The following is a 15,370-nucleotide window of genomic DNA, read 5'->3' as shown; positions in this document are numbered from 1 at the left end:
AAAAGAACAACAGCGTAAGCTTTTCTTGGCAATGCTCCAAAAAAGAACTTTTCCCCTGTAACCAAAATGCGATGCTCTGAGCTCAGTGCTGGAGAGGGCTGACTAAGCACGTCTAATTGCAGCTCTGTGGAGAGCGGAGCTCTGCCCTGCCCTTTCTCTGGATGCTGGAGGAAAAAAAAAAAGAAAGAAAAAAAGGGCATTTGCCTGCTTCTCCTATCTAACTCTGCATTTTTGGACATGCAGAGTTAGTCCTGGATTTTAGGACACGTGGAGATCAGGAAGCGAGGCCCAAGATTTGGTATAAACCTGTTGTCTGAGCAGTCGCTAACACATTGCTGGGAGGTTGCAGAAGGAGGCTGTACAGGGAACCCCTCTCTCACAAAATCCCACAAAATTAACATCACGCGCACGCATACAGCCACACGCCATTACACACCCCGACCCTCGCACACGCTCATACAGACGCACACGTGCGCACACAGCCTCACAGCTTCCATACACACGTACACAAATCACACGAGCACCCCCATTTACGTACTCTGTCACTCGCACACCCCCACCCCAGAAGATGGCGCCCGTCCGCTTCCCGCGCGGCCGCTACCGCCCTCTTCGGGCGGGAAACGCTCAGGACGCCGCTCCGCCGCTCTGAGGGCTGATCTCGGCAGCTTGCTTCTGTAGTCATGCTATAGGTATTCAGTTCTGCAGCCAATGCAGATTGGGTCAGAGGATGCAGAACCACATTGTCTCAGCCCACCCCCGGAGCTCCCAGAGTCCTTACCTTGTAGATGCAGGACTTGGCATTCAAGAAAAACAGCTCTATGGTGGCGTTGTCCTTTAGATAGGAGATGCTTTCAATGTAGAACCTGAAAAGAAAAGCAAAAGAGGTGAACTATGTGGGAGAACGAGCGTAGAACTTGAAAATACATCCATTACTTGAAAAAAAAGTGGTTAGTGGAATCATGATGAGTATACTGAAAATGAAGTTTCTTGTTTATGATCAGATGGAGTGATGAAAGAGTTTGTGCTCTATGACGTGATGACTCAGCACCACGTCAGCCCATCAAAGCAACTGGATCATCAAGAGGATTATCTTGCTTCTCAAAAACCCTTTGCATTGTCTTTATACTTTAAACAATCCCTTATCTGTTTATTTTGTAAACTTCATTCTGTGTCACATTCTGGCATTTTATCTTTATTCCTTTTCCTAATCTATTTCTGTGCCACCAATGTACATCTAATAAAATTTTCACTGCCAGAAATCCACTCCTGGGTTCCCTCCTGTTGACTTCAGCTCTACGTAAGACAAATTTTAAAATTCCTTCTTCCTATATTTTTGTGTTTAGCAGGCAGCAGCTATGTCTGCAGAGTAATTAACCAGCAATAGCTAATGGGTATCAATTCTGGGGATGGCAGTAATGTATTTCTTTTTGAGCAATGGCTGAGATGGCTTCTCAGAACTCAGTAAAAAGCTGCCCAGTCCAAACTTTGTGTCCAAAAAAATCCACCACTGCATTAGCTGATTACCCCAAATATTTGCGGTTATATAAAAAGTTCATCATACATATTAAACTGTTCAATGTTTCATGTCTTGCTTGCTTTGAAACTTTGATCCTTCAGCAGTGAAATTTCTGAGAGTTTTGCCACCATCTCAACTAAACTCCAGCCCTTGTCACAATTCTGCATTGTGACCCTAGGGGTAAAAACGACAAGATAAAAGTAAGTGCCAGGTATCATCAAAGTTAATAACTGACCATTTCACATGAGTATGTTGTGTATTTTAAGGATTCGTTAGCAAGAGAGAAAGCCTGTTCAGTGTGTGATCAAGGTGAATGTTACATTTAGTTTCTATTTTTAGTAAGAAATACATTTATCTGCCCACTTCATTTCAGGGCAATCTTTAAGTTGCAGTACAGTGGCAGCAGTGTTCCTTACATAAATTCCAGTATTATCGTGCACTGTCAGAAGCAATTAGGATAGGGAAAGTGCTGGGGAAATACTGTCTACATTAGGAACTTAAAAAAAAAACCAACAGTGAGATACCTTAGAAAACTGGGTAGAGACACAGGGTCCACTTACAGAGAAATCTATTCCACTTACTCCCAGACTCCAGTGTCTATCATGGGAGCTGTGAGCTGCTGAAACTCCTGGGGCTTCACACAAACACTAAAAGGATTGTCCATGTTGAGCTGTTTGCAGAACAGGGGGCTTTAAACATGACCTTCTTATGGGTGAAGTTCAGAGCTTTGCAGTGCTCCTAGGTGTCTTCTGAAGACCCTTCAAAACAGTTTATTTCCTGACCAACTACTTATTGTAGTGAAACATTTTGAGCTCGTCTGCTGAAGTGTTCCTGCTATTACCTTTCCTCTTCACCCTCTAGAAAAGTTCAAATGAGAAATTAAAAAAAAGACAAAAAAAAAAACAAAACAAAACAAATGGAAAAAAAAAAGAACGTCTGAATGTAGGATCGTTAAGGATGAAAAAAAAGAAAAAACACCTTTTTTTCCTCTAGTTTTCACTGGGTTTCACCTCCTGTCCTTGAAACCTTTTTTTGTTCTTGGCAAATAAAAATACACTTGGCTTCTGAAATGCAACAAGGATGCTGCATTAAAAAGCCGCCTTCTTGCTAGATCTGCTTTCTTGAGTGCAGCTGGCTTTCCATCTGCTGAATTCAGGGAGAAAAATGGCAATTATTCTTAAAGAACCTCCTCTGCTTATCAGCACTACCAGTGCTCTCCAGGTTATGATTCTGGAATCTTTAATTTGAGGGGCAGAAGAAAGCAGGAATGTTTATTCCATTTTCAAACCCAGTGAAGGTTATCAGGAACGTTTTTGTTTCATCAGCAGATGGAATGAGACCATCCTCGTCATCACTAGAGGGCAATATTGCATTTCTTAAGGCTGCAAGGATCTTTCCCAGGGCTTTCCACAGACACACAGATCATTTTCTGTACAGAATCAAGTCTCTTAGAGCACAGAGCCTACACACGATACTTCACAAAGAAAACCCAGTTTTCAAGTGATCTCTGGAGTGGAGGGAGCCAGTGCTGGGGAGCTACTGGCTTTCACACATGCACGCAGGCAAATAGAAAGCTTGTGCACCAGGAAATTGGTGATACTTAAAAAAAAAAAAAGAACAAAAAGAGATTTGCAGAGAGAACTCTTATGAGATTTGCTGTGTGGCAGGCTCAGAAATCCTGAACTGGAGTAGATTCTCTTAAATTTACAGCTGGCACTGAAGCAACAGAAAGAGGAGGGAAATATGTTTTTTTGCACTAATTGCAACTCTTTCTCCAACTTCCTCCTGTTACTACATTTTCCAAACATGGTGTAGGAAACTGCACTTTAAAATGGCCCATGTCAGTACCTAAGAAGACAGGAAGAAGAATCTAGGAGTGAATTAATCAAGAAATCTGTGTTAAATTCCTGACCGTGACACAGGTTTGCTTCATGACCTTCAGCAAATCATGTAGCTGATTGGGGCTGCTGGTCTGTGTTTAGGAAATACTCCTCCCTCCTCTGACCCCCTGTGTCTGTTTTGCCCATTAAGATTATAAACCAATTCTTATTGCATATTTCAAGATCATCAGTTTTAAGAGGTAACTATTAGCTTTCTGTTGAGGACTCCCAAGAGAGCAGCATTTCTCCACGAGTTGTGAAGCTGAAATATCCAGGAACTGATGGGCTGGGCAGAGATGCAGGCAGTGCAGTGTGTCTGACACCTTAGTTCTGCTACTAACATCTCCCGCAATACAACCAACAAACAGGAGACAGCACCTATGAGAAGTTCTCTGATAGCCAGCAACAGTTGCGATGAGAAATTAGGTGTCTGCGTGAAGGGAGAATGCTCCACAAGATTATGTGAATATAAAAACCAGAGAAATCATTTTTTAAAAGGTTTCAAAGGTAAAGAAGGAAGCTCAGCCAATGTTAATCTATTTCTGTGTTACCCATAATCTCCCCTCTGTGGTCCCAGTCACTTACAATTCATCAAATATATTTTCTAAGCATTAATTAAATGAACCAGTGAATATTGTGCTGGATAATGAACACAAAGTGCCTATCTTGACTGCTCCCTCTCAACAGCAGGAAGGTAGTGAGCACTGCAGAAGGAATCTTACAAGATTTTGGAAGCTTTTGCATCTGAGACATTTAAATCTTTCAGCTGCAAGGACATGCCTTGTACTATATTAATTATATATTAAGTGCTGGTTAACTGACAACTTGCTCTAAGACAGCTTAAGCTCCCTTATGCTGTGATGAATGGCAATTTCCATCTCAATTAGTCAAGTACAGATATTTATGCAGTGGTGCTGGTGAGAAGCAACAGCGGAAACTCTTGATCCTTGGGTAGCAGGAAATTGGCACTGCTGCAGGTTTTTCCTTGTGCTGCACACTTGCCTACCTTTGGCTTGCAGCAGAGAGAAATGCCCAAAATTTGACTGACCATGCTGGCTCTTCAGGAGCTGAGAATCCCCTATTAGCAGTGTATCTGCACAAAGACGAATTAGGCATTGGTAGAAAAGGTGCATCACAGCTAGTACTTTGTTCCTGCAGTGGACATAGAAGGCCTCAAGATTGTCAGGGAAGCATCCTCCTGAGCTGGTGATGTCTTTATGTGGTCAGTGAGCATCAATGGCAGAAGGGAATTCTCCTGGCCCTTCTGAACTAAGTACATGGCACAGTCTCAGAGAAATTAGCTCTGTGATTCTACATGTTTCCTTCAGGCTTATATTCATGTGTCCTCTGCAAATAGTCATGAATCATTAAACAGCAAGACGAGTTTGATGCTCACTTGCTTTAGCAGCAGAGCTGAATTGACCAGCACTCCCAGTTTTTACACACAGCAAAAGAAAATATTGAATAAAAAGTATTTGGCATTTCCCTAATGCTGAGCTCTAGACACATCCCTTCAACAAGAACTTGGTCATCTGTCGTGTAGAATGGACCAGGCTCTGACTCTGCAAATGTAGAGTTGCAGCATGAAAGATCACAAACCAACATGTTTATTTCCAAGCAGAATTTGCCAAAAGTTAATAATGTTTTACCATGGTCAGAACAACTCAGTGACCTTGACTGATAACAGTGTCACACTGCCAAACTAAAAAAGAAAAAAAAAACAAACAAACAGAATGAGTATCTCAAGTATCTATTCTCTCTTCTGTTGAAAATATTTTTTTTTCTATGAAAAATGAAAATAAAGGGTAAAGCCAGATTTCATGGAAAATGTCAAAATGAAGCAAAAGGATGTTGGTTTTGATGTGTTATTTCCTTGCCCTGTGCTTCTCCTGCCCTGGGTGGGAAGTGTGCTCAGACCCAAGAGAAGTGACTGAAATGGGCAGGTGATGCTCCCATGTCCTTCCCAGCTGGCTGACTCCATTGTGGTTAGGATGCAGGACAGAGCTGTCATCATTGCTCCGTGGCTCTGTCAATGGGCTGTCTCTTATTTCATTATTACAAAGCAGTGGCTAAAGGAGAAGACCCCCTTTCTGTCTCATCCATCCTGGGGTCTGGCTCATTATCCCTCACTATGTCATTTAAAACCTCAGAGGATAATGTGAAAAATATGAGGCCATTTGCTAACCAGGAGAAGAAAAATCACATGCATCAGTATAATGAACTTAAATGCAGATGTCATTATGTCCACTGTCTCATGCTAAATGAGTATTCTGAGCAACTCAGGCAGTAAAGCTCCTTTTATGTTCCAGTCCTGTTTGCTAATAGTCATGGGTGCATACTTTATGTGCTGACACTTAAAACAGACAATGGTCATGCTAAATAGTTGGCCTGTTAAGTAATCAGCCAAGAGTGAAAATCAGAGATACTAAAAAGCCTAATTTATCTCCCTCCTGCATTAATTTTCATTCTGATCCCATCTTCTGCTGCCTGTGCTTGTGACATGCTCAGGTCCCCCTTGCTCAGAGACTGGACAGGGTGCAGCAAGAGAGTCCTATGTTGATTTCTGTTTCATTACAGGGAAGCCACAAACCCTGAAAGTGAACGTGATTTCAGGAAGATGGAGAATTCTGGGTAACAAAACTGTGGATGTTGTTCAACCTGGGCATATTCTATACTTATAATGCAGTGCTTAGAGTCATGGTTTAGTGGTAGACTTGGCAGTGCCAAGTCAGTGGTTGGGTCTGATGATCTTAGAGAGCTTCTCCAAGCCAAATGATTGTAGGATTCTCTTCTCTCTCCCCTCCGCAATCACTTTTCTGTGAAGATGCTTACACCTTTTCCTACTGCCCATCCACATTTCTCCATATTTTTTAAGAGAGCAGTCCACTGAACTCCTGGAAAACTCATAAGGTATTTAACCATACCTGTTCCTCACCTTCTCCATTTACAAAAAAATAAGGAATCTGCTTTGGAGTGCATAAGGCTCCAGCTATTTTCTAGACTATATATCCTGAGAATCTGCAAACTGAGTGTTCTTGTATCAACATAGAGAGGGAAGGGAATCAAGGTAGCAGTACAGACACATTCCTCCCTGATGCATGGTTACAGCATGATACATCACACAAAAAGACACTGGTGTCAGTACAGCGAGTCCTGTTCATGCCTCTCAGTTGCGGACCAGGCCTGATAAGAACATAAAAGCAATGGCCAGCTCAATATATTTTTTTGCACATTGCTTCACCTTGAAATGTCCTGTGGTCATTTAGCTTGACAGAGAAGTTCAGCTTTGTACAGAAAGATTGTTGCAGCTCCACTTGGCTTGGAATTATGTAGCTTTTTGCCCCAAGTGTGAGGTGAGAGCAGTGATCAAATCACAGCAGTGTACTGCCTTCTTCCCCCCCCCCCTCCTTCCTCCCCTTTTCTCAGCCACCAGGGAATTTCCCCACTCTCCTGAGCTCCAGTCCAGCTCTGAGTGCTCTGTGATCCTTACCAAGAGTGACGTCTTGGCTAGTAGAGGCAACTCGCTGGGTGGACTTCCTTGCATAACACCATCCATCCGTATCTGTGGGACATCTTTCAGTTCAGGCTCTTGAACCATTTTAGGAGTAGAAACCTCTCCAGCCATTCCACTATGTTATCAGCAGCCCACAAAGGTATGATTTGGCTGTGAAAGTTGGCATGGAATTTACTTACTCACTGCACCTACCCTTCCAGCACTGTGTTCAATGCCACTGTGATGGAACTTCTCATAGCAGACTTTTCTGCTTGCTTCACTGGTGACAGCAAATCACACCCACTAGTGTAGAGTATAAATGCACAAATTGCAGTGAAAATGGAAATGATGTCTGTATGACTTTGACCCAGTTGGAGAATCTGTGTGTAGGCATTAACATAGCTATTCCTCCTTGATCCAAATTAGGTACAAGTCCTACATTGACAGTATCCATCATTTTTGCATAGTACCTATCATGCTGTCTAAATGCTTGCCAAAATTAGACAAGACAATGCTTCCAGCATCAGTGCACTCAAAATGTGGCTCAACACAACAAATTAGAATGTTGATTTTCTTCCCCCTCGGGTGGCTGCATGCAAAGGAAAAACAGCTAATCCCCTTCTCTAAACACAGCACACTTATACAAATACATCCCTAGTTAAGCAGAAAACAGAAATAATGTTATGGGACTCAAGAGCCAGACTGCTATTAAGATGTGTGTATAATGGATGGCTTAGCTCAGAGCTGTGTGCTAAGTAGCAGAACCCCATTAGTTCCCTTCCTCAACCAAAGGTCAGACTTCACACAAGTAAATCTTTCGACTGGACAGAAGTTTCTCATATCTCTAAAGAGACTCCAAGGAGCAAAGCCTCCCCGCAGGCAATTTATTACACCTTCCCCCTGGTGAACAGAGCAGGGGGCCACCCTGAGAAGGCTGCAATAAATTGTCTGCAGGGAGCCTTGTCTTCCAGCACAAACAAGATCTGAGTGGCTGTATTTATACACTGGGTGGGAGGAAGGGGTTTGCAGATCTTTCCTCTCAGCATGCATGCAGCTGATGCACATCAACCAGCCAGATTAATGCTGTGCAGAGAGATCTGGTTTATGGCTCAGCTTTGCCAGACTTTTTAGACAGAAGCCCTGAAAGCAGCTTGGTTATGCTGGGCTAGTTATATAGAGTTAAAATTCTGCTTTTTGCTTCCTTTTCTACAGTATCTCAGCAATGCACTGAGCTGCAGAAATATAATGTGAGTGGGAGATGGCTCTCTGTCTCCTCATATATAACATAAACTGCTATAAACTGGGAGCCTGGCGCAGTGAGTTAGTGCCCCTGTGCTGGTAATGAGAGCAGGTGGGAGAGACAGCTCAAAGAGGAGAGAGCATCCCAAGGGAATTAAATGTTTTAGGGCAGTTTCTGGACACTCCTGGAATGATCAAACTCCATGGCAAAGTGGGGTCCAGCACTACCATCCTTGCAGCTCCCCATGCAGAGAAAGAGACTCAGAAAGAGCAAGGTAGAGCAATTTGTGTATATATGATTTTTCCTCAGCACCTTCTACCAAGTGCTAACAGATGTGATGGAGCATGCCCAAGGGTGACAGCAAATCTTGTCACTTCTCTCCCTCTCCCCTGCCTGCAGCATTGATGCATTTTATAATGATTTCAGGCCTGTCTCCCCATTTCTTGGAAAACCCTGTCTCACACCATGGGAAGGAGAGAGAGGGATGTTCCTTCTCCCTCTTTGGAGGAGAGAGAGAGTAGCTGGTGATGTGGGGGCAGGATCCCTCTGCCACCAGCCCTCTTCCCTCCTCTTGGCCTCAACTTCCTGCTGGCTTTCCCTCATTCCACCTGCTTCGCTCTGGGATACACTCAGAGGTCCTACAGCTTGTCCATTTCCTTTTTTTTTCTTCCTGGAGCAAGGTAATGGAGACACACGAACACCTCCGGTGGGGAAAATTATAGATGGAGGAACATAGGGCATTATGTGCAAGACAAATAAATTGCACTGTTTAATTTGGTGTGGTCTGTTCAGTTCTTCCTGCCCCAGCAGCCTGCTGTCATCACCACCCTCTAATCTGATTTCTTGGGGTCAAGTGGAGCTGGCTGGAAGTGAGTGTGGCACACAGAGTATTGTTGTGTGAGTGAACCGGGCAGGTTGTGAGCAGCATTCTGTGGAACTACACCCCATACATGTCTTCTGGCTAATACAGAAGGCAGCAATGTATTTTGGCAGCTAGCTGTAAGATCCATCTAGCCCTATGTACAATCTGCATTAGCAAACACTGTCTCCCTTTCTTCCAGGGTTCGTTATTTCCAAATGGACTACAGTTCCTTTTATTTTTAACATTAGTCCTTTTCATACAATCGTAGAATCACCGAGATTAGAAAAGTCCTCCAAGAGGTCCATTTCTACCCAGGTAGCCAGAGGCAGAGCTCTGTAGATAGAGAACATTTCCTCAACCTTGGCTAGGCCAACCATGTTTGAAATAATCTGAATTTATAGGCTGCAGTTGTAGCACACATTGAAGATTCAGCAGATGAAAAGAAGCAGATACAATCAGGGAAGTGAAGTAGCTGTTTTAGAGTAGACTTACTGAATTCCAAAGTAGTCATCTAGAATCAGGTCAGAGGAATTGTTCCTAAAAAGTGCCTATTACTGGGAAGAGGCTCTGGTAATCAATCCTGATACAGAATAGTTGACCAGATAAGTGTTTCAGGTTGTTCTGGTGAGTCCCATCTCAGACTTCTTCCCACCTGCCTCAGACTGAGGCCATGGATGGTGCACAGGTTAAAGTGAACAGGAGTGTTGCACCCTGTGTTCCAGTGCTGGCCTCTTAAGGCCACTTTGTTCTCTAGTAACTGTGGTGAAATGGCAGAGGGTCTGGGTTCAATATTAAGGGACTTGAGCCCCCACAGCTCCTATGCTGAATTCAGCTTGGCCAGTGTATATGAACACATGCTGGACACAGACATTCCTCAGTGGGAATACTGCAGGGCCATAGAGACAAATTCACTGCCCCGCAGTGTATTGGAATATTGAAGATTTACTTAACATTCTTTCCTGACTTTCTGGAAGAAAAGCCATTCTACATGAGAGTAGCACTGATTCAGCATGACGACTTCTGCAGTGAGCTGTTGCTGTCTAAGTGGTGGAGCTACCCTGAGAATGGATGCATGCATTCCTGGGAGAAGATCCACCAGTTAAGTGAATTTTATTTGCTGAGCTTGTTCATATAAAGTAACAGCATGACAAACACCCAGAAGATAAAGAGATCAGACTCATGCTGATGGTTCCCTAGCTAAAGATTGCTAATCCCACAAGGCCATTGTTTGAGGATGAGAATTCACTGCAAAGCTGAGCCAACTTTACTTTCTGTGAACAAACAGCATGTCTGTGCTCCAGTCCTTTCTCACTTCCAAGATTTATACAAAAGGAGAAATTTTGCCTTTCTTCTGCCCATGTGAACCAGATCAAAATGCCCCCTTTCCTGTCTAAAGCATAGCAACCTTTATCTGAACCCCTGCTACCTTTGCTTTCCTTTGACCTCTTTGCTGCCTGGGTCTCCACTCTTCACTTAGGTCCCTGCCTTTTGCTGTGCAGCTCATGATGTGAGGTACATTTTCACTGTCCTCCTCTGATCTCAGAACACTTCTGTAAAATCAATCAAACAACCCCTCATTCCTTCATCGCAAAGAGGAGGCAGGGAATGAATTTCACCCCCATTCAAGTGACCAGTGCTTTAGAAAGCCGCCCAAAAAGCTAATTCAGAGATGAGAACTAACAGCACTCCCATCTCATTGTCAGTTGTCCTACCTCCCCTGCAAGACACATGGCACTCCCTCTTGCTTTCATGTACAGCTTTAAAACCATATAAATAGATATTAGCAAAGAGTCTCATAAAATAATAGTGCACAAGGATAGCAATGGTCCACAGCTGCCCAATCAGTCGTGATTGCTTCCTAGATTCCTGTGTTGTTCTCAGTGGAAAGCTCCAGAGAAGCAGTAGAAGACAACAAAAAGAGAGGCTACAGTTAGTTATGCAAGTGCCCATGGGCAGTAACCTTTCTCTCTGAATTAATGCTAAGGATGTCCTTATAAAACCCTCCTTCTTTGATAGCATTGTGAAATTTTTGGTCTTCAATTACAGAAGAGAGTAAAGACACCAGACATCAGTGCTCAGCAATACCAAACTCCAAGGAAATGTGTGACAAAAGACAAAGCTGCAACAGCGCTGCAGAGATTTTAGGAAGGGAGGAGAATTTCACTCTGTGAAGCTTGTGGAACTTCCTATTTGCATCAAGGTTCTTCCAAGAATCCTTGACTTAAAAGGTGTATTTTGGTTTAAATGCATATTTAGTGTAATCTAAATGGCGGGCATGTTGCCCATCAACAGTGCTACAGGCAAGTTAAGGGTAAAAACAATCTGATGGTCACATAAAAGGTGAAAGTTGTTCCTGCATAGGTTCTCGTCTTCACAAACTACCATTTACTGTTCTTGCCTGAGGCCTCATGTCTTCAGTTGTTACCCAGTGGTTGATTTGTGCATTTACTTAGATTTGAAGAAAAAACCCACGTGATTACTAAATCCTGATACAGTTTTCTCTGCAGTGAACATCTGGCACATCCAGTTACTTGATTTACTATTTCCCCCGTTGGGACTCCTGGCACCAAGCTAAGCTTTTCTTGCTGCAGTTCTTGAGAGATGCAATGCAAGGAATGTACCTACAGATACAGGTAGCCCCTTACCAAAGATGCAGTAGGTTTCAGGAACACCTGGTTCCTTAAAAATTATCAGATTTCTAACTCTTTAAGGAACAGCATTACTTATCTCTGCTTTCCACTTCATGGTGACAGGTCACTTTTGTTTATGATCTGGGCATGGACAGTTTTGTAAGACACTGTGCACCCCTGGACTATCAAAATTGGTTGGTCTCTTCACAACCTTTTCTCCAGTCCTGGCATTAGTTCTGAAGCTAGAACTCAAACCACCGGGTGAAAGATATGTGAGGCTTTTCCAATTTCATCCAGCTGCTCAGGATCTGTTTCTTCTCCAATTGCCTTCTGCTCAGATCAGATTTGGGGGTGGATGTGGGAACTTATTACATGCTTGGAAGCTTTTTGAGTGTCTTTCTAGCATCTGACATCCTCAGGGAAGGAAAAGCAGTAGAAGAAACAATTTAAGTTAATGCCCATTCCTAACTCATGAGGCATCCGGCCTTCTAATCCATTAAAAAAATGTGTGACAATCCAATCACTACTATCAAAAATAAGAGTATAAGTCCAAACTTGGTGTGCTATTTCACACTTTCTCTTTTCAACCACTAAACACTGATTTTTCCCCTGTGGTTTTCTCTTACAGATTTTGATTCCGGAACAGGAGAGGTCACTTATTTTCTAAATGTTGTATGGATTCATACATCTAAGATGTCTTTTGGCTAAGATCCCACTAGAATGACTTGTCCCCATTTTGCTGCCAACTCCCATAGAACAATACAGATGGCAATATTTATGCCCATTGAGTGGTCTTTGAAATGAATATGAGAATGGCGCTGAAGCTCTGGCTTTCACACCTCACAGCTGTGCTCCTGAAATCTACACTTAGCTCTTGCTCAGTCAAAGACTTCTCTGCTTTCCATGAGACCACTGCCCTAGCAGTGAACTCCTCAGTTTGGCCTCTAGGCAAGATGCTTGATAAACAGAGCACCTATGTTCTTAATTTTTTTTTTTTTAATTTGCCTATCAGTCTAATACACTTTCAGAAAAGTTCCATCAGTTCTGTGCAGGCCTAAACACAGGTCGATCTGGATTGTATACAGTAGAAATGTTCATCTCTGGATCTACCCTTATGGTTTGAAACATCCAAAGTGTAATAGAGAAACCTCTTCCTGTGGGACTCAGCAAACTGGTTCTGGAGTCATGGGGCTCTGTGCAAAAATGGGGATATGATAGAACAAAGAGTCTCTTCTCCTGAGAATCCTTCGTTGTAATTGGAGTTAAATGAATGACAATCACTCTGCAGGAAAAAAGCTGCACTCGGGGGAAGAAATTCAAAAGTAAGTCTTCATTTTTTATGGGTACGATGGAATGAATGAGAGTGATGTCAGATGTAATATAATACTGGAGTGGAAAGGCTAACAGAAAAAGACACAGGAACGCTGCACTGGATAGTTCTGGACATGAGCTATACGTTAAAAGTAAGTCAAAACCCCCAACTTAATTTTGTACATATGCCATCCCACCCCTAGCCTCTCTTGGGGTATTCTAAAGTCGCAAGGGCAGATTTGCCTTCTCAGAAAATATCTCCCTTGAGGGCAAAGATGCCGTATACAGAAGAGCACCAACAGCTTTTCTAGCATCACCTAACACAAACAGTTGCTGCAAAAGCCCCAGATGAAAAGAAATTCTCCCAAACTGGCATAATTTTCTTTAAAATGTTTCTACTCCAGTCTGTGAGTATATTTTACACACATGCAGAAGCCAAACTGGTCACTAGAGATTATTCATTACACCACATTGTAGTTGAACCCGGCAGTCAAACAATGATGACGTTATAAGAGGATTTATTTGGTCCCTGGTACAATGCACAGATCAGGCACAATCCGGGAGAAATGGCTGGCTTGGTGAAGAAGTGAGTGCCCTCCCTTCAGTTGGCTGTCCCAGCAGAAAGAGGTTTTTGTCCCATGGTCCTGCCCAGCTCAGACTTTCCAAAACTCGTAGATAAAACCACCAATCCATGAAAGACATAACATCTGATCTTCACTTTATACTAGCGTTGATATTATTGCTGCTAATTTACACTTGTGTCAGAGGAGTTTAAAAAGATGAGGAGATTACGAGGAACTTCCATAAAGTGTTTACTTGTCCACAGGTGTGACAAATGGACAGACCTGGTTTCTCAGAAACAGTTTATCCATACCTATATTGGACTGGGTTCTCAGCACCTGGTCTAGCTGTAGGTGTACCTGTTCATTATAGGGGAGTTGGACTAGATGACCTTTAAAGGTCCCTTCCAACTCTAACAGTTCTATGATTCCATATCCCATGGGAAGAGTTTGCTGTCATGCACTTACCTGACACAAAAGTGCAAAACAACTGGTCCTGACTTTTTGGGGAAGTCATGTTCCAGCACCCTGCGGTCCAGCTGAAGCCAGTTCAAGTGTCCCCTGGCGAGAAAAGAGACAGATGTGAGCCCACCACCAGAGACTCTTCTTGCTGCTCTTTGCAGTGAGGTCCAAGGTGTTACAAAAGATGAGCTGGAGTACATGCTGTTTGCCCTTGGCTACTGCATGATATTTGGAAAACACACAGCAAATGTTTGAGGAATAGAGGCAATAGCATCCTGGCAACATTTCAGTCTGGGAACAGAACAGCTAAAGTTCAATCTGTCAGAGTGAAAGCTGGCAGCACCGACCAGGCAGGGCAGCCCAAAATGTTATGAGCTTCACCTTTTTATTACAACCCCCCCTGAGCAGCTGTATCATTAAAAGTCTGTCAAGATTTTCATTAGAAATCCTTACCATTAAGAGTTTCCACAATGCCTGCAATATTTCACTCAAGGCTAAATCTGTCTGTATACAGACCCAGACAGTTTATTTACCACCCACATGCTTGCAGTAGCCTCTCTAAGTTTGCCCAGCTTTTGCTTTTCCTCCTTCAGAGAGCTCCTGAAAAACAGCTGCTCCACAAAGCATTCCAGCTTCAATTCCCACATACTGCTCTTCTTTTGCCTAGATGATACCTGTCACTGTTATTTTCTCCTACGATTTATCCATTTGTGCCTTGCAGCTGGAATCTTTCCTGGGTAGCAGCTCTGTTCTTTGTCATGTTCTACGCATTGTAAAGTGCTGTGTGTGTGTGAGCAGTATTTTGTAAACACCATTATTTGTATTCAAGGGGCAGCTCATTCCCCAGCTGAGAAAAAGACCCTCTTAAATTAGGTGCTGTGGAAATACATAGGGTGAAATTCAGGACCCACTGAAGTCAGCAGGAATTGTGTTGCTGCCTTCAGTGATGCTGGGGCTGCATCCTGCAAACATTTTGCTATTGATTTCAGTCAGACCAGATTTCACCCAGAGGGAGAAGCAGCCCATGCCTTCAGCACTCTGCTGTCTAGACAAGCGAGAGGACAGAGAATTGAAGCAATTTTGGGGAGAATCATGCAGCAAATAAAGCAGGAAATGGAATTCAGATGTCCGGAGCTCTATTCCATTGCCTGTCTGCCAGCTCATGCTAATCCTCAAGATTAATTCTTCATTCCACCAAAACAAAAAATAGAGGCTTCATTAAAAAAAAAGTGTTAAATTAAGTTCTAGTGATTCCACAAGTGTTAGTAACATTCCCTGTCAGCAAACACACTCAGCTTTCCCAAGGGTCTGCTCACTGCTCCTTAGCAGCAGTGTGTACTTCGGGCAATGAGAAACGCCCTTGGAAGTTAAGCAACGACAGCCCTTTAGCAACGCAACCAGATTTCTTCTATTAAA

General features: G+C 43.1%; 1 protein-coding gene across 4 annotated transcripts in view; it reads right to left on the bottom strand.

Moving 5' to 3' along the window:
- FRMD4A (FERM domain containing 4A) overlaps positions 1-15,370 on the bottom strand; it is a 201,057-nt gene that overhangs the window by 74,496 nt on the left and 111,191 nt on the right. For 3 of the 4 annotated variants that reach the window (XM_010716844.3, XM_010716644.3, XM_010716904.3), the window contains exons 4-5: positions 13,961-14,053; positions 779-863 (exon numbers count right to left, since the gene is read on the bottom strand). In XM_010716844.3, the coding sequence (XP_010715146.1) occupies positions 779-863; positions 13,961-14,053 (178 nt within the window). Of the gene's footprint in view, positions 1-538; positions 555-778; positions 864-13,960; positions 14,054-15,370 lie in introns of those variants that run through there. The other variant, XM_019617879.2, reaches the window with a different exon arrangement.

The sequence above is a fragment of the Meleagris gallopavo genome, chromosome 1 (genome assembly GCF_000146605.3).
Source record: "Meleagris gallopavo isolate NT-WF06-2002-E0010 breed Aviagen turkey brand Nicholas breeding stock chromosome 1, Turkey_5.1, whole genome shotgun sequence".
Taxonomy (NCBI): domain Eukaryota; kingdom Metazoa; phylum Chordata; class Aves; order Galliformes; family Phasianidae; genus Meleagris; species Meleagris gallopavo.
This window is presented reverse-complemented; position numbering and strand designations above follow the sequence as displayed.